Source organism: Numida meleagris, chromosome 2 (assembly GCF_002078875.1).
Source record: "Numida meleagris isolate 19003 breed g44 Domestic line chromosome 2, NumMel1.0, whole genome shotgun sequence".
NCBI lineage: Eukaryota > Metazoa > Chordata > Aves > Galliformes > Numididae > Numida > Numida meleagris.
Window position 1 is genome coordinate 136967228 of NC_034410.1, and position 19824 is coordinate 136987051.

A 19824-nucleotide genomic window follows, 5' to 3' on the forward strand; every position below is an offset into this window, starting at 1 on the left:
GCCATTTGTTCAATGTTTTCACAACTGTTTGGTTTTCAGTCAAACATAGCATCAGGACACAGAGTAAAAGCTACTTTAGGGTAAGGGTCATGGTGCTGTACCTAAAGTCAAGAGAAAAAATCCAATCAGGGAACTCCAGAAGAGGACATTCACCACACTGGGAAAAAGTTTGATGCCATCAGTAATTTCTACACTCCCCAAACCACCTGAAAACTGAAGAATTACGAGTTCCTTGAGCACTGAAGCACAGCACCACTTAGCAAGAACATAGGCATTGAGTAGACCTCACTAATCATTTAAAGAGAGAGGGAACCCAAGTCAGGTGCGACTGTTGCTAGAGCTCTAGAGCTTTTAATTTGTATTGACAAACCCTGCACCCCACTAGCCCGTATTTAAATGGATACCATTGCCCACAGTTTGACTTTGGTTTAGAGCAGTGAGAACCCCTGCAAACCCATGCCCCTGGACTACAGCATCACATCCTGGCTTTCAATACAGGCTGTGCACCTCCTTGCTATGTCAGTAAGGACCACAACAAATTGAGGCCATCTGCAGCCCACTTGCACAGTCTGGGAGACAAAGAAACCCAATTCCAAAGCAAACACATCAGAGTTTAAATCCAAGTTAGATTGGGTAATTAGCAAACAAAAAAGTTATACTCACACTGTGAGAAAATATATCATGCATAAACATATGGTCTCTCCCTCTCTAAACACAGGAAGTTATTCACAAGAGTGGGGGAAAAAACAATCAACCAGCCACAGCTTCTAGAGAAGAACCTCTTATCCCAAGCTGCATTAAAAGAGCTAGACATTAAGTAGTCTTCCAGAGGAAGCATTTAGTTCCACACTCTTCCCTGCAGGTCTAAACAAGTTTGCGAGCCTGAATAACAGATTTCTCCTCGGAGACTCATCAATACTGCCTTTCATCCGCTGAATCATTAAGCGGCCACTGTGCATACTGGGCAGCTATTTTCTAAACCCACAATATTTCAGCTGGATCAAAACTAAGGTAATTAAAACATCAAGAGGCATTAACTCACTCAAGTTAATGCCTACACAGGACAGTCTCGAAGCAGAGCCAACAGCCCTGTGCTAGTAACACCACCATCACGGATGGGTTTTCATCACCTCTTCCCAACTCACCCATGAAGCAGGAAAAACCCTCATTTCTGAGCACTCATTGCTCAGTCTCAACACAATTGCCATCACACAGGCAATCAAAACAATCTCCAGGACCCAAGAACCATCAGTACTCTGGCAACAGATACTGACATGCATCCGAACTGACCACAGATGTACTGCACCAGGAAAAAGGCAACAGCCAGGCACCAGATTTAGTGCCTAGCTAGAGCCACAGTTCATGAAGTGCAACTACACCTGTCCCTAGGTGTTCCATCTTCATTTCACTCGTGAGAAAAGTAATTCTCTCTTCCAAGCTCCACGTTACTTAGGTTTGATCATGGACAATTTTTTTAGGAGGCACCTTACCACAAATGAAGTTTATTAATAAAGTCCCAAATTTTCAGTATCTACTAAATCACTATAGGGCTTCAGTGATATTACGAAGCATATGATGCATATGGCAAAAAGATTCCTGCTTGGACAAGAAGTGTGGTGGCAGTTTATGCAGAAGGCACAAGTCAGATCAAAAGAGTGAAGCTCTTTATACCATGAACTGAATTTCTCTAGGTACACACTTGTCGCTAGCATTGTGTACACCAACAGAACCAGTATTCACAGGTTTGTTCCTGCCAAGAGCACTTCTTAAAAAAAGCCAAGGTGATTTCTTAAATGCTGTTTAAGATCACTATGTTCATTGACTGGAACTGCAAATAAATACAGAGCACATGTAGAGCTTTGCCAGGCAGATCGCCAGCTTCTTCACTGTCTATCACACTGTGGTTAAGATGCTCCAGTCATATATCTCCACTAAGAAAGAGCCCTAATTAATTTCAGTTACAGAGGAACTCAACTTGTGTTGAGAGCTGACCATTCATTTGTAGAAGTCATCTGCTGGCAAACACTGGGTTATCACAGGGGGAAGAGCAGCAACAAAGATAAATGGTGTGTGTTGTGTGTATGTGCATAGCAATATGCGTTACAGACAAGGAGCTTACAAAACCATCCCCTCATTAACACCGTGCTCCACATGCACTCAATTTCTTCTTCTCCTAGAGAAAAGGAGTAGTAGTCACGGAACCTGCAGCCTTTCTGTAAAATGGGAGCCATTCTTTGGGAGCTAAGTCACATGGTTCCAGAGCACTTTGAAGATGAAAACTGCTATGGTCTAACCACAAGGCTACCCGACATTTTGTCTCCTGTCCTAGCAAACATCCCAGCAGTCAGGCTACCTCACAGCTCAGCAGGAAGAAGTCAATTACCGTCCTTAAAGGCCAGCAGAGATACCAGTGAATGGGGCAGCACTCAGCATCTTACAGCACCAAGGCTGATGTCATTTGGAGCTGGAAAACCAACACTTGAAGAGGCAAATGCATTTCTATAGCAACTTGTTTGTGGCAGTAACTCAAACCCCTTAGCAGCCACGTTCATGTGCTCTGAAGCAGACCAACACACCTCTTCAGCTACAGATCCTACCCTGCCCTCTGTTACCGAGTGCTTTCTGCTCATCTTCAAGGTTACACCATCTCTGCACAGACCACGAACGTCAAAGATGTATTTCAGAAGCTAATAAGCAGAATATGTTAATTACAGGTACACAGCAGCACTCTACTAACTGCAGCAACTTCTGTATCTTGAAAAACACATCGCAAAAAACAAAAGGAAGGTAGCAGCGTATTTTTTCACAACGCAACACACAAAACTGAGGAAGGAAGCAGCAAACTCTTCCAACTATCACCCTTGGTTAGGTATTAACCAGCGCTGAGTCTGTAATTACAGACTTCTTGTCCTCCACCATTTGTTCAGTCAATTGTGTTTCATGCAGCACTGCACAAGTCCTTCCAGGCTTCCAGCACGGCAAGCTTGATCACACAGCCCTTGGCATGCCAGCAGATCCAAAAGTACTACTTCTAAAAGGCGTTAAAAATCCTTGCCCTTAGTATGCCCCAGAACGAGTCCACCTCGGACACGCTTACGTAGCGAATGCTCGGCAGCTGTATGAATTGTTAGCACTCATACCGGCATACGTGGATCAAGAATGTGTCCCTAATAGTAATAAATGCTTTCCAAGTACGTTCTCAGCTACGCCATGTTGTCCGAGCCCCAGGACTGAAGTGGACCTGCAGCACTGCTCTCCTGCACCCGCATTCATTCAGCCATCCCTCCACGCCACTGCCTCCCCCATTGAGATGCTCACAGAAAGATGCTGCAGCTGCTTCAGAAAGGCGAGGAATTCCAGCACAAGAAACTAACCGTGTGGGCCAGCAGGTGGTTTGGAGACAGCGGAGTAGGAAATCAGCGCGACTGGTAAGAAATCAGCGCGACAGGCTCAGCACAATGTGCTGCGCTGGTGGAACCTCAAACAACGAGAAAACGGAGAGAAAAGCTGAAGCTGCACAGAGGGGAAATTAACTCATGTCATGCTTTTTGGGAAAGGGGAGAATCGTCCATTTTCTAGGTTTGGAACAGGTTTAGGCTGCCCTAAGGATTGTCGTGCCTGAGGTGTGCCAGTGCCATCAAGCACACATGGCAGAGGGAGGACAGAAGGGTTCCCCTCCCAGTCCCACCTGCACACGGCACATTCCACTTTTTCTGTTCTCCTTAGAACAGTTACCATCCCCAACAGCTGGACTGAAACTAGACCTTAAAGTCACTGAACTGAACATTCCTCAACTCCACAGAGAGCGCGGGCTTCAAATACAGCACAGCTGCAGTGCTGTCGAATCGCTCTGCATCAATGGCACAGCTTTGCCGATTCCCCGTGCACACAGGCTGCCCCTCGGATTAGCTGGAAGCAGAGCGCCCGCAGCTGCACTTGTCACAGGCACCACCTCAGCCATTCTATCTATGCCAGCAAATATTTTTTCGACTCAGTTTATATTACTGCTATGAGCAGCACAAGGCCATCCATCCCTCACAAGCAAAACGTGCCTACTTAACAAATGGCTCTTAATCCCCAACGTGACCACCCCTGGCTCCATCTTCTGCAAAAAGCAAGATTAAAATGCTGCTTCTCACCAGCCACGTCCTAATCGCAGATAAGAGGCTGCAAAAAAAAAAAAAAAAACCATAAATATTTCTCATGCCCATATGCTCACTTCTTTCTCCTCCAGCGGAAAACAAGGGCAGGAGCTTTGCATGGCTTGAAGGTAAAGGGATGCTGCTTTCCCAGCCCAGAGTTCCACTAGGGGGAAGGGGAAGGGTCACTTCTTTTACAGCATTAAAGTAGAAGTTACTGCCAAAGGGAAAATGCTGTTTTTATTCAGATGTCAGCTACAAGATTATAAATAAGACACATACACTTGAAAAAAAAGTCTAAAATTTTCTAAAATTTTACTCCTCCTCTGGGAGCCTTCTTACTTTGTTCACATTTTACAATCCTCCTCATAGATGCGTACCTACCACATATGGGGAGGTGACTGAGCCTCACCAGAACCACAGAATTCAGTAAGCTCTCTCACTCAGTATAACTGAAGTCATGGACCATCAGCATTGGTCCAGCCACTCTTTATTCATCCTCCCCCCATGCCTACCCCATGGCATTGGGTGCTGCAAGCCCTGCCCTAACAAAACACCTGCTGGCAACAGAGAGAAGACAAATGAAGAACACGTGAAAGGAAAAGAACTGACACCAAGCGATGAGCTATAAACACTGCTGATTTCTGTCTTTTCTTGTTCTCCTTTTTCCATTAATAGAGCAGAGAACGGTGCGATTAAAAGAAACATAAAATTAGGACTCAAAACGAAAAGTAGCATTAAAGAGAATACCCTCTGCACGAGAAGACAACATCTTTTGAAACACATACACAACAGGCCCTCCCAAAAATGATCTGCAGAGATTTCCTTTGCGCTACAAGAAACATTGAAATTAACAGCACATTACAGCATCTCATTTCTCAACTGCCAGAAATGAGTTACAAACCATTCAGATCAAATGCTCCCTTCCCACAGGGAGCCCCAGAAAGTATGTCGTGTCCAAAGAGAAATGGCACAGCACTTGAATACTGCGCACGGAACTACTCCTCTGAGGGGACACGCATGCTTTATTTTTTCTTTTATAAACTTCCATCACTTTGAAAGAGATCATACATAAGAGCACGACAAATTCTAACAGCCACGTACTCAGTGACGCATCACAGGACACACCAAGGCTGTGACAATGGACAAAAAACTTAGGGATGGGATGGGCAGGATTTTCCCATTTTAGAATTCTTTAATCTGACCTTGAAATGCAAGAATTGAGTTCTCGAACACAATGGCTGAGTGCAGTTCCCACTGCAGACCTTCTGCAACCAGCTCCATTACCACATACGCTTACGTACTACACAACAAACATGACCCTCATTTTGCATGGAAAACATGGACTCCCTAAGTTACAACACTGAAGTTCCACATGTTAGGTTAGACATTAGGAAGAAATTCTTCTCTCAGAGTGGTGAGGCGCTGGCACAGGCTGCCCACAGAAGCTGTGGGTGCCCCATCCCTGGAGGTGCTCAGGACCAGGATGGATGGGGCCCTGGGCAGCCTGAGCTGGTAGGGGCAACCAGCCCACAGCAGGGGGTGGGGCTGCATGGGCTCTAAGGCCCCTTCCAACCCATCCTACAGGCATTAAAATGCAGTGTGAGATGTTTATGTTGTTTGTTATACTTATTTTGTTACGCTGATTTGTTATGTTTGACTTAATATTCTCAAAGTGGCACAGCTTTGCTCATTATTAATTTGGAGCTTGTTTGGTTGAGTAACAATCACAAATTTGGTAGAGGACAGAGAAAAAACTGGAGTTTCTGGAGAAAACATTAAAGGCAGATAACTCAGCTAACACAAGGTAAACTCGCTATCAGAAAATGTGACACATCAGTCACATTGGCCTACAGAGGCCTCATTAACTTTGAAAGTTAACACAGCACTGAGACAAATGGACACGAGCAATCACATTACTCAGAATTACACTCCCCATTTCTGTAACCCTGTTGACATCAAGGAGAGCTCGGAATTAACCACAAGTACACCTGAGCGAGTTCACTATCAGTGTGAACAAAGACAAAAATTAAAAATCAGTCCGTAGGCACCATGTGCTCATCACCTTGGCTGCACCACCTATCTGCAGCCACTGGCACAACTTCAGAGCGCTCTCACTATGGTGTTGATTAACCCTGCTGTCTTCACAGCGAAGACGAAGGCAGAGCAATACACACGATAAAAAGAACCTGCAAATTATTTAGTTAAAAAAGGCGGATACTGCAGCAAATCCCTCAGCACTGCAGGGCATCTGGGGCCTTGATCTCTGCCTGTAATGAGAAATAGGCACAGATAGTGCACTGGGAGTGCGTGGGCAGACCCCCACGCAACATCTCCAAGGTTCTGCCAGCAACCTGCCCACACAGAGCCGACTACATGAAGCAGCACTCAAAATGCTAATTTCCACCTTACTACTAAAGGTATGATTAGCTGCAAGGTTCTGGTTCGCTGTCAAAAATAGCTGGGTTTTTTTTTTTTTTTCCCCTCCAAGAAATTGTCACGATTCTTTGCGCACAATTCACAGTGAGCCCTACTGCATCTCATTACACTGAAGCACAGCCACAAACTATTTGTTCGACTCACACTAAATAATGAACAGATTCTTCAACTGCACCAACCACCACGCTGCTAAAGATGCGCTGTGATTTTTCCCAAACCTCCCTCCCCAGTAATTTCCAGTTCACCAAACAGGTTCCACTGCTATGGAGGATTAAAATAAAAATTCACACCTGTGCCCATCTCCATACGCTCATGTCAACGTGTTTCTGAGAAACAGCTTTCATTCCCATGCAAGTAACAGTGCGCAAGAAAAAAATAAATCAACGTAGCCAACGTCTGTTTGCTTAAGAGCATGAAAAATCAAAGCGCATTGCTCGTGGAAAGTAGGGAACAAACACTGTCACCGCGCCTCACGCCGGAGGTCAGAACAGAAAGCTCCCGCACGTTCCCTGCAGAGCCCACTCCACCCCATCCCAGGATTTGTGATTGTTCCCCGTCCAGGGTGGGGTTTGCGGATTGATGTTGAAGTGGAGCTGTTATGAAGAAGCAGCGGGGCCACGGGGAGCGCGGCGGCAGGACTGCTGCATTGTCTTGTCAGGCGCACGCACACCTCCTCCTCCCCGCAATCCGCCAGCTCTCAACGAGCCACGCTTTAATTAAACGTCTCCCAGGATCCGTTCCGAGGAAAGTGCACATGAACCCTTGCCAAAAAACGCAAGCAGCTTCTCCTCCCCCGAAATGCACTGGAAGCCATTCACCCATGCCAAGGCTCCGTCCAGGAGCAGCCCTCATCCTTCTCCAGCCCTGGCTTTGGGCTGAAGATGCCCTGCACCCACTCAAGCGCCCATGGGTGCTCCCACCCCTCTGGTTCTGCAGACCCCGTGTCCTTTGCAGGTGGACCTGGAGGCAGACAGCCTGCCCTTGTCTGGGGGAACGCTGCGATATTCTGCAGTACGGGGCTGGCGGGAGGCACGGCCGGCACAGCGCGGGCACGCTTCCACGCTATTCATTTCCACCAGCGAAGGGCGGGAGGCAGAAGCGAAGCCCGCACGAATGCCAAAGGGTGAATTCAGAGCTGCTCTCCAAGGGACTCTTCGGGGGCAAGGTCTGTGCATATGGCTGGGAGAGACCGGGGAACTTAGCGCGCTGCACGCGCGCACAGAAAGCAGCAATCACCCCCTCCACGTGCATACACGGGGAGCTGGAAATAGGTGATCCCTATGGTTCCCTCCAACCCAAGCCACGCTCCGATTCTAGAAAATAACACCACAGAGCCCACCGATGGGCAGCGGAGCCACGGCCAACTTCTGAGCATCTCCAGGCTGAGGTTCCCTTACACTGCTGCGCTCATCGGGAATCCCTCCGTGCCCTCCCCAGCCCCACCCAGGGCTGGCACCCGCCTCGCTGCCTTCATTCTGGGGGCAAGCAGCACCAAAAATAACATAAGAAATGGAAAGGAAAAGAAGGCGGAGGATGAAAAGAGAAAAAAAAAATAGGAGGAAAAAAAAAATCTGACAGGTTTGGAAAACGCTGCCCCTGCTGCAAGATAACAGCATGCCGCGGGATGGAGGGAGGGATGGTGGGAGGGAGCGAGCGGGGTCCCGGGGCCGCCCGAGCCCCGCGCAGGTCCCCGCTGCCGTGCGCTTCCCCGGGCAGTGCCGCGGGCTCACCTGGCCCCCCCGGCCCTTACCTTCATGTCGCTGATGATGGTCTGGAAGAGCCCTCCGAGCGCGCTGCATTCCTTCTCGATCACCGCCTCCATTTTCCTCGCCCGGCAGACGGGAGGAGGACGCGCACGCTGCTGCGGCTCCGCTGCTCGGCTACGGAGAAACGAGACCCCCGCTCCCACCTCACCGGAACACCCAGACACGGGGACAGACGGGCAAAAACCACCTCAGCTCCTCTCCGCCTCAGAGCGATTACCTCTAAAAAATGTAAAAATAAGGGGAGAAAAAAAAAAAGGAAGGAGCGCGGAATGCGCTACGCGCAGCGCGCGGCTCCGCTGCGGAGCTCCGTGCGGCCCCGCGCCGCGCTGCCCTCCCGCCCCCGGGCAGCACCGCAGCCCATCGCTGTGGGACCGGCGGGCGCTGGAGGAGGCGCGCAAAACGATAAAAATGACCGATTCGGTTATCTATAGGAAGAGACGGGACCGCGTGCTGCTCCTGAAAGCTCGCAGCGCAGCGCCAAGCAGGGAGAAGGCTGCAGCCCCGATCCGCTGCCCGCCCGCCCCACAACGCCCGCCGCTCCCCGGCGGCGGATCCGCCCGAGCCCTCCTCCTCCTCCCGCCGCTGCTGCTCCGCAGCCCGACCCCGCCCCGCTGCGTCACGGCTGGGCCCGACCTGCCCGCCGCGGGCGCCTCTGGTAGAGCGGGTTCGCGTCCCGCTGTCGGCGGGTTGTGCCTCGTGTGCCAGCGGTGCCTCTGGGTGGCTGGAGCGCCGGGGGAGGGAATGCTTTCCTGCTGTTATTCGGTGCAGTTGCACAAAGTCACGTTGTTTCATGTGAAAAACGCCAAGCGGGCTGCCCACCTCAGCCTACCTGGCCAGGAAATGGTAGATTCGTAGCATATCCCGAGTTGGAAGGGACCCATAAGGATCAAGTCCAACTCCTGGCTCCGCACTGGCCCACCCCAAATGGCGGCTTAACATCTGCAGCAGAGACACAAGGAAATGCTCTATGCTGAATCCTCACTTTTGGAAAACATTGAGGTTAAAATTCTCTGTAGACACACAGAGGCCTGCAAACACGGGTAGGTGTACTTCGTGTAATGGCACTGGAGGTGCACAACTGCCTACCCAGAGCCGTGTGACTTCTGAGCTCTGAAGTTAATCATAGAATCATCGATTATTCCGAGGTGGAAGGGACCCACAAGGAGCTGTGGGCGCCCCGTCCCTGGAGGCGCTCAGGGCTTTGGTTGGATGGGGCCCTGGGCAGCCTGAGCTGGTGGGGGGGCAACCAGCCCATGGCAAGGGTTGGGGCTGGGTAGGCTCTGAGGTCCCTTCCAGCCCAAGCCATTTTGTGATTCTATAATTCTATGATCTTTAGGTGTTTGATATTTTTTTCTCCCTCTGTACTTGCACAGACAGGTACATGCACAACTAATAACTGAGATAGAATTTTACAAATTTGAGTATTGCAATCAAAAAGATATTAAAACTATTTATCAGTTACTACTATTATTACGTATCACCTATTTAATCCTTGCCTGAGAGTAACCAGTGGAGAACACCATCAGGTTTACTTCACTTCAGCCTGGATTTAGGCACATGCACGGGACAGATTACAATCTGTATGTTAATTTAGCAGTGATGAAAAACAGCAGACAGAATTTCCAATGTAAAGGGCTGACAAGCTGCAGAATGCACGGTGCGTATGGGACAGGATGGAGAGAAATCCCCTTCTGTAAAGAAAAGGCTGTTTCTCAAGGAGTGCATTAGTGCTTCAGTTAATAAATCAGTGCTGGCTGCTCTGTACTCAGCAACAAATCTTCATAGAGTGATGAAACAGCAAGCAGGTATGCAACAGAAGAATGAAGCAAGCATTTCAAGCTTCAATAAATTGTAACAGGAGAATCTGGCACATGGTGTAAGGGAATTATTTTTACCTTGCAAATTTGTAAGGGAAAAATTATGACGAGAACCTTGGTAAACCACTGTAACTCGAATTCCTGACCTGAACATCTCTGTAGTGTGGAGAGCTCACCAGTGGAGGGGTCTGTCAGAATGTACTGGTTCCAGAAAAATTGGACCATCGGGATTTCGACAAACTGTACCTTCTTAGGACAAGAAATGAAACTGGAGCATCACCAATTGAAGAATTTTATTTCTTCATTTCACAAGATTTTCATTTCAAATATTATTTGCATTGTGCATATCACTTACTGATTGTGTTAATTTTATATTTTCAAATTTTTGTTCACAGCATAACAGTTGAAAAATAAAGCAAGAGAATATAGTTTAAAACGATCAAAATAAGGTCTTGATGACTGAAACTTTTCTTTAGCAGTGAAGGAAGTTTCAGACTTTATTCTTCCTTTAGTCACTTTTAACGATAGAATTTTCCACAAGATGGCAATTCAGCTTCAGCCAGCTGTGAGAGTGAGCATTTTTCTTTAGAGACATGAGACCAAGTACTTGTTTAAAGTGCGAGTAAGAAGTAGTCTGGTGATGTTGCAGTACTGTCAGGTCACCATCTGTCTTCTTATTTCTGGGATCTGCTTGACGGATTTATAGCAAATCACTTCCTGCAAGCATTATTTGCAAAACTTCATTACAGTCAAATGCTGTTTCTGTACTCAGGAGCCCTCGTTACAGGGGATAGTTTCATTTCCAAGTGATGACATTCTGTACAATATCCTGTTGCATGGGCAAATGCCAACACCCCTTCTTGACAGTGGAAAGGCTAAGTTCCTCCTTTCTGGCAAACCCCAGCAGATGTCAACCTTAAAATTTGTTAACAGCACGAGAACGTGTAACTGTGGTTCTCATTTAAGTCCTTTTCTTACAAAGATTTAAGCCCACTTGTTCTTAAATGTGAGCAGCCCTGTAGAAAACTAGATTACACATGCACTTAAGTGTTATCAGATTGAAGTCATAGAACAACAATCACAAAAGTTACTTAATCACCTTTAAATTACAGTGTTCCTAATTTAGCTAATGTTATTCCCCAAGGAAAAATTGCCTCATCTTGCATACAATCAAGAAAGAATCAAGGGCTGTTCCTTCAAGTGGTTGACAGTTCAAAAAGAGATATGATTAAAAAAAAATTGGTCGCTGAAGGCTGAAATATTTAATTGAATTATCTCTCTAAGAAATTGATGCAAATTAATAGTATAATACTCCTTATTTTTCTACATCATCTTTCGTTCTGAAGCCCTCCTTGAATATATTCATCAGCTTGAAAAACAAGTGTATACTTTTTGTATGGAACAGGTATTCTGTCCCTGTTGGAGGCTTTCTAGTAGTGATTTATATTTCAAAGGACCGTGGTGTTTTTCCTCTTTATCGATTTAGAAAAATGAGCCCAAGCACTTCCACAGGGCTGAGTCCCTGGCATGATTTCCTTCAGCCCTCAAGGTGCTCCCTGGATCACGTCCTGCTCTATTCATACAAGCAGGTGAGGTCATTTCATAGAGCCTTCTGCAATGGAAAAGGAGATGGCAGGCAACACAGCCAGAACGATGCGAAAAAGAATTGAGGAAAAATGGAGGAAACCCAATGGAGTCCACGTGAGCACACCATCCCAGTGTGCTGGGATTACAAATAGTCAGTAATAAACCCTCCCTATCACTAGTGAGAAATATGTATTATCTCCAAGAAGGGTTCATTAGTCACTACTCATACGTGTGGCTAGGGAGCTGTGGAACAGGTGTTCACAGTCTCTGGTTTCAAAACATGAGATATAACATTTTGTTTCTCTAACTTTATTCAGATTATTTTTACATTCCAAATTGTTTTTAAATTATCAAGCAGCATTGCTGTAGCGTGGGTACCTCTGCAAACATTTCTGCTTGCTGGCAAAATAGCAGCTGCTATTGCTTTGCCCGGATTGATTTGCACGGAACAGCTCCATCTAAAGCCTACCTACAGGCAACAGCTCTGCAGCAAAATATCAATGCAGTCTCATTTTCGGCTGTAAGCTTTTCACAGGGAAAAAAAAAAAAACCAGTATATTTTCAAAATCCACCATGGGATGTAGTTCATTCAGAGCACACTGAGGATGAGATGCTTATTTTTGAAGGACTAAAATCAATCTTCCTCTTTCCTCTTTGCCAATGAAATGGAAAAAAAGTCCGTGTCAGGATTGTCTCTATCCACAGGGCACAAAAGATGAGAATTGGGGCGGGCGTGCTTGGACATTACAGACTGGTGGGATTTTTATTCTTTATTGAGGAAAGCTGAAATGTTCTTGCTAACGTTTGCTGTCTCAGGCTGATAGGTTTAGTAAAGGTGTGTAGGCCTACCACATCCTCTCAGCCATCTCTTGAACCTCTCACGGGACAAGAGGCATTGGCACAACTGGAACACAGGAGGTTCCCCTCGGACATCAGGAAGCACTTCTGTGCCATGCAGGTGGCTGGGCACTGGCACAGGTTGCCCAGAGAGGCTGTGGGGTTTCCTCCTTAGAGATCAAAAGCCACCTGGGCAAGGCCCTGGGCCCCTGCTCTGGGTGCTTGGATTAAATTTCCTCAGTGCACTTGTGAAGGCAAGCAATAACTTAAAAAAAAAAAAAAAGTTTATACTTGCATTAAGCACTCTGAAGAAATCAAGCCCATAATAGGTGACATTTTTGCAAACAGTTTGTGTGCCCTTCCTCTTAGCAGCATCAGCTTTGACTTCAGTAGAACTGCATAGAAATACCAAAGTTGCCTGCTGTGTTGTACCTTCTGCATCTGCATTAGCCCGAACATTTGACAGCCATTCCTCCTTTTTGCTTTAGCCTTTAGATAGGATATGAATCAGAGTTCCCAACACGCAGCACATTTTAGTAGGTCAGTGTTCCTGAAATCTCTGTTGCCCATGTTTATCGGTACGCACAGCGTGCTGAACCACCTCGGGACGTGGTCATATGAAATGTTACGCAACACTTTCTCCTATAAAAGAGAACGTTATTTTGCCAGTCCATAAATCCAGCTTTGAAAACAAGCATTACATTCACAAAGAAATGCTTCTGAAAAAAAAAATAAAACGTATTTCAACAGGCAGACTTCCAGCTCCACAAAAGTATGGAATATTTCTTTTTTCTTCCTATTTAGCTGTATTTATTTTTTGAAATTCTGATGCAAACAACTCGATCACTAATCCTCTTTTACAGAACCAGACACCTGGGGTGTCAGTAAAGAGAAATCATGAGGTGAAGGTTTCCCTGTGAGTCCAGTTCTGAATTAAACTCCATGAGCAAAAGCATCTGGGTAGGTAAGATCGGGCTGAGAGCTGCCAGCGTGCTCTTTCCTCAAAAAAAAACCAGAAGAATCAGAAACAAGAGGAGCTCTTCCAATGAAGCAAAGACGAGAGACAAAAAGAAAAATCTAGCCTACTTACCCAAATAATACATTCAGACTAGCACGTACTGGAATTTGGGACTAAAACCAAAGAGAGCTGACATGAGGACATACTGTGGGGAGGGACGAGAACAGCAATGAATGGTACCATTGTGTGACTCCTTTAATTAATTTTTGCAACGAAGCCAAAGCTCTAATTTACCACATCCCAAAAGTAAATAGAAGAGGTTATGACCTTAATTTTGGAGGTGGAGAAGGAAAACCTAATTGTTGAGTAGTCGGCTGTCACTCGTTACTGCAATAGGATGGATACACTTGGTGTGTTACTATGAATAGTCCAGATTCAACAGTCAAAATAGTGGGTAATGACAGTTTTGTTCTCTCTGCCCTTCGTTTCTTTCCAAGTGTTTGATTAGCAACATTTTGTACCAGTATTACCATGTGCAATGCAATGCTCCCCACTCCACCAGGATCTGTCTGGGCCACAGAATAGCTTTTTTCTCAGCTTTGGTGGGCACAAAACACACACAGATGGAGGAGATCCTTCTTTCGCCTTGTGTTCTGTCAGCTCCAGATGAGGATATTCACAATGCAAAGCTGAGAATGGAAAGGGAGTTTTTTGGTGCGTCACATCTGCAAGCTGAAAAGGTGCAGAAGCCGTGTCTTTTTCTAAGCAGGGCCACTAATACGGATTTATTTAATTAAACGTGCACTATATCTTCAAAAACTGCCTCTGTTTGCATCACTCAGACGTTGCACAGCCATCTCTGTACTGAACCAAACAACAGCATCACATCACGGGGGCATTGCTGTGGGTGAGGGAAAGAACTGAGATCTGCGTGAGGTCCTGGTGGCCGGTCAGCTGCTGCACCTCTGTGTGTGCCCACCTACAAAGAGCAAGCACTATGCGCTCGCTAAACCACGTGGTTTATACTCCAGGTCTTTTTGTTCAATGCCAGTTGGAAGAGGAAGTTACCCAGTATCAGAACATGCAGGATTTAGGCAGAAACATTCATAGTAGAAAATGCTGTTCTGGTAGGTTCTACTATGGCAGAAACAAAGCGGTGATCCGTGTTAGGCTGGCTAGTTCAGACAAAGCATCCTGTATCAGACAGTGTGAATATTACTAGATTAACACCTATAATGTGTTAGCTATTGCCCGAAATACAAATAACAGACAGTTCCTGACCCCAAATACTTGTTAATAGCAGCCCTCTTTCCCCAGCATTGCAGAAGCAGCCCAGAAGTGTGAACATTTCTTTTGGCACTCTCCTTTTCTTGGTATTGCTACTCAAAATCCCGGATTATAGGGCACTTCATATACAATAAACCCTTGTTGGGAAGGCAGGCTGGTTAGCTGGTTGGCATCACAGTTTAACAGTTTAGGTCAGGGGCACAAAATTAGATGTTGCCTTCTGCCAGGAACCAAGACAGACAGGAAAATTCCCCTAGTGCTTTCAATAACTGTGAATAAACCTCATGAATGACCTTCTAAACTTCTGTCAGTACTGGGAAGATACAGATCTTCCATCTTCTGCAGCTGTCAAATCAAGAGGGCACTGTCATCTTTTTGAAGGACGTGCTTTAACAAAGCATGAGTTGGTGTGAACCCTGTGAAACTGGTGACCTATGCTAGCAGGCAGGGTGATCTCGTGGTCTCTTATGATGTTGAAAGCCATGGCTGCATGAATCAATCTCTGAGGAAGACGCAGGGCTTAGCACAAATCTTGAGAGACAGGTGCCAGTCTTACAATCCTAGGAGATGACATATAGGGAAAGCACTGGTCCTTTCATGCTCCGGTCCCAGTGGGCTGAAGCACAGTAGCAGGAGGAAGAAGGTTCGTGGTCATCATTATGATATATGGTCTGTGAATGGTTGGTGGGCTGGCTTCCAAAGCTGTATCTCATTGAGGGCAGTACAGTTGTTGGCTGAGGCATTATCTTTCATTAGGCCAATGAATGTGTTTGGAAAAAGCACGTAAATGTTTGAGTGCACAAGCTTGCCCTGAGCCAAACAAACAAGATATTCAAAATACAAGAATGATACGGGCTAACATTTTACATTATTCTCCTGTGCGAGAAAGTGAAGTGTGACGTTTTTAGAGGAGAAATTCAGCATCAGCTTTGTTTTTAGGGTGCTGGTAGCTGGGCACTTGGTTGATATCCAGATCCTTTGGCTTTTTGTATCTGAATCCCATGGCAACGCTGATTTCTCAGCTCTGTGGAGCAGTGATCGGTGATGGGCGTTAGTTCAGCTCTCGTGGCCATGGCATGGGGCTCCCTCCCAATGATGCTGGATGGATGAGGGGGGATTTTGTGCCCTTTGGACAGAAAAGGAGTGCTTGGCCCACTGCCAGCGCTGGCCTTCAGCTCTGCAGCCATCCATCATCCGCGGAGAATCGTTGCATTCTGACCTAGATACTGTCAGCACTGCTGTGGTGCTGGCTCAGTGACGGGGTTCCGTCCCCCTGGTATCTGCTCTGCCCTATATCTTGCCTTGAAAATTAAAGAGAAAGAAAAAAAAAGGGACAAAACATTAAACTGAATAGTACTTTCTTCCAGTAATCTTTCCTTCTCTCCTTCCCTGCTGTCTCACTGTGTTTCTCTGTATCAGAAATCCCACCACTTTCCAACGTGCGCTGTCTGCAGGAGAAGTGTGCCACCTCTCCCCACTCCTGATGTCCCCACCATGTGCTTCGTAGCAGAGTGTGGGGAAGGTGATGTGTGAGCAAAAGTGGGAGCTGTGGAGCGGGGGCAAGTCTGGATCTGTGGCAGCAGCCATTGCACTGCAGTCTCATGTTATTGATGGGTAAGTACAGCTGGGTAATACGAAGTTCTCCTTGTGATCTGATCTGTGTTGAGTCATAGAATCACAGAGTGGTTGGGTTGGAGGAGACCTCACAGCCCACCCACCCCCAGCCCCTGCCGTGGGCTGGTTGCCCCCTACCAGATCAGGCTGCCCATGGCCCCATCCAACCTGGCCTTGAACCCCACCAGGGATGGGGTACCCACAGCTGCTCTGGGCAGCCTATCTGTACTAGATAGGAATTAAAAATAATAATTAAAAAAAAAATAACAAAAAACCCATAATTGCCTCTAAAATTTCACTAGCATCAAATTAGATTGGCAACTCTGATTTTTCCTCTTAAAAACTACCACCTGTAAAAGTACATCGGGGAACACTTATCCTTGGTGCCCTGCTGCAGATGGCTATAGGGGCAATGTCAACCCCAAAAGCAAACCTTTTCCTACTCTTCTCTTGGCGCGGCAGAGTTGGGCCCTCAGGAGGCACAGCCTCACCCAGTGGCTCCCGGAGAGCTCACAGGGACTCATCTCCTCTGACACACTCTGTCCTTTGCTCCTCTGTGTGGTTGCACAGAGTGAATCATTGGTACTAAAGAGAGATCATTACCTGCAGATATTCTTGCAGATTGTACAGGTAAGTGAGAAGAAAATGCTGTGAGGCAGAGCAATAAAAAGCATAATTCACTTGACATAGGTTGCAGTGCAAGGTGAGCACAGAAGCAACATGACTTTATTCCAAGATGTATAAAACCACAATTTTGAAGCCTTATGATTTCCTAGAATTAAAAAAACTCCCATAAAGACCAGTGCCTTGAGAGAAGCAAGGGGCTCTTTGAATTGAGAAGACATCTTTTCTTAAAGAAAGGGGAAGCAGAGGGAGATGAGATCTGTCCACCCTGCCCTTTGCTCTTTGGCTGATGCTTTTCTTCTCGAGATAATAAATATAAGTGCTCTGAGCTGTGCTCCTGTGGACAGAGTGATTGTGACATGGGCTGGGCTGGGGAGATGTCAGCACCATTTCCATCTCATGCCACCACGGTTTCTTCTTCCTCCCCCACGCAGCTCTGGATAAAAGGGATCATTTGTATATCCAAGGTCTGCAAACGCTGAACAATGAGGCTCGGTGGGAGTGAGCTGTCAGGAAGATATGCATGAAGGCAGAGCTGGGCTCCCAGAGATGCTAGTGGGATTTCAGTTCTCTGAAGGTTTCAAAGTATTTCTGTGGTTAGGGATGGGGGCTGGGTTCCATCAGAAGCAGACTGACAGTCTTGAAAGCCAGTGCCCAACTTTTGGTAAGATTGGCAGTTGACAGAGGGTACAAAGTCCTACAAGTCTGGTGCCAAATACCCTGAAAGCTTCTTCCACTGCCACACAGCTGCATTTCAGGTGAGCTGGAGCAAACTGAGCCAGAATTTGCTCCAGGACAACCTTTTGTTTCCATCATTCCCAAAAAGACCTTTGCAGCTGAGGGATTAGGGGCTGGAAGCTGGAGGATGCTTTATTAGGAAGAATCTCCTAAAAAAGTGGTGAGATCTTGGAACAGGCTGCCCAGGGAAGTGGTGGAGTCACCATCCCTGGAGGTGTTTAAGGGAAGAAGAGTGTATGTTGTACTGAGGGACATTGTTTAGCGGGCAATATTGGTGGTAGGTGGACGGTTGGACCAGAGGATGTCAGAGGTGTTTTCCAACCTTGATGATTCTACAATTAAGAAGATGTTTATGATTCGACAGCATAGGTAACATCTATGATAATATCTATTTAGATAATAGATAATATTTATAATAGATAATAGATCATGTCATAGATCTCCATTTTTGGAGGCCATGTCTACTCTCAGAAGCTTATACATTCCAATGGATGAATTAAGAGTATCTCACTGTAAATGTAGATTTTTTTAATTCGTATTGTTCAGAGCACTGCAGTGGCAGCAAAGCAAATAAAAATAAAGTGATAAGAGAAGGCAGTGACGTGATTTGTCTGTCACCTGCCAAGAGTTTCACTTTCAGTTGATTTCAGCAACTTTGCTCTTAAAGGTGCTGAGCATTCCAAGTAATAAAGTAAATGCAAAGATGGCAAACAGAGCTTCTAAAATATTTATCAGGGCTAGTGCTACAAATACAATCCATTCCTCCATTTCTATTTTCGAATTTGCTTAAATGCAGGTGGATTAAGTAATATTATGAGGAGCACAATATCATTCCCCTGCATTACATACACATCGATTGCCCATGCAATCTGAGATAGTGATATCAGAAAACAAATAGGAGCTAGCTTCCAGATTTTGCTGTTTCTCTCCCGCTGTGACTGCTCAGTGGGCTTGCTTTCCTTCTTGGTCCCATCCCTCCCTCCCAGACAAGGAGCTGAGCGTGCCAGAGGAGGGGTGGTTTGCAGTGCTTGTGTGCCATGCTGTTGTATGGAAGCCGGTTCTTCTGTTCCACGCAGACCATACACAGCAGGTATGGCTGCTGCAGCAGAACTCTTTGAAACACTATGTCAGCTAGTCTCACTGATACCCCAGTAAAGAAGAGCTTTTGGCGCATTGCTTTTTGAAGACATGGGTGGTTACCTATACCTTTGTAGTCTATGCAATGGCAGAGCCTTGTTCTGCAGGTTGCTTTCTTATTTCTCCAGGATTCTATGAGCTCCCTGCTGATGCTTGTGGTGAGTCTCCTGCTTATGTTGCATGGAGGAGGAATCGGCTGTTGTGATAACTGCATATTGTACGTGAAACCTGGTAATGAGGATGTTGTGGATGTGGCACTGCATCGACTGGATCGATTTAATGTCTTTTGCATGCATTGATTTGGAGCAAGCCCCTCTCAGCTAAACTTAATCACTGAAGATAAAGCAGACCTCTATCAAATTATTTTTAGCAGCGGTCAAAGGAGAGAAGAAAAGAAGAAAAAGGTTTGTTTTCTTTTTCTCAAGTGATAAGAAAATGTCTGCCCTGAGAGATGCTGCAGCTTTTATCTGCAGGTGGGCGCAGGGAGGCAGAGCAGGCGCTTCTCCCATTGGTGAGCTCTGCAATGCCTGCATCCACCCCTGCCCCAAAGCTCCGCAGGCGCTCCCCATCCACGTGTTACTTCCAGCTGTCAGAGCGAAATGGCTCGGCAGCGCGTCTCCCAGGCTGTGTTCCAGCCAAAATTCAATCAGATTACAATCCCGTGCTGCAACCTGTCCCAAGAGCGGGATGCCACCACCAGCTGACCGGGGGGACATTGTCTCCATGATGGACAGCGCTGCTCAGCCTGCTGCAATGTGTTTGCAGCAATGTTCTGGGAGCACAGGCTCTCCTTGCATGTCTCATGAATACAGCTCTCCAAATTGTGGACATGCTGATTTCATGGGCAAAAGGGATAAAAAGAAAAGAAAAAAGAAAAATAA

The 19824-nt window shown here is 46.4% G+C and overlaps 1 protein-coding gene across 10 annotated transcripts in view; it reads right to left on the reverse strand.

Moving 5' to 3' along the window:
* Positions 1–8909, reverse strand: part of MTSS1 (MTSS1, I-BAR domain containing) — a 119532-nt gene extending 110623 nt beyond the window's left edge. For 3 of the 10 annotated variants that reach the window (XM_021385672.1, XM_021385669.1, XM_021385668.1), the window contains exon 1: positions 8329–8906. In XM_021385672.1, coding sequence (XP_021241347.1) covers positions 8329–8400 — 72 coding nt within the window. In that variant the 5' untranslated portion in view covers positions 8401–8906. Of the gene's footprint in view, positions 1–6868; positions 6908–8328 lie in introns of those variants that run through there. The other 7 variants (XM_021385675.1, XM_021385674.1, XM_021385676.1 and 4 more) reach the window with 6 other exon arrangements.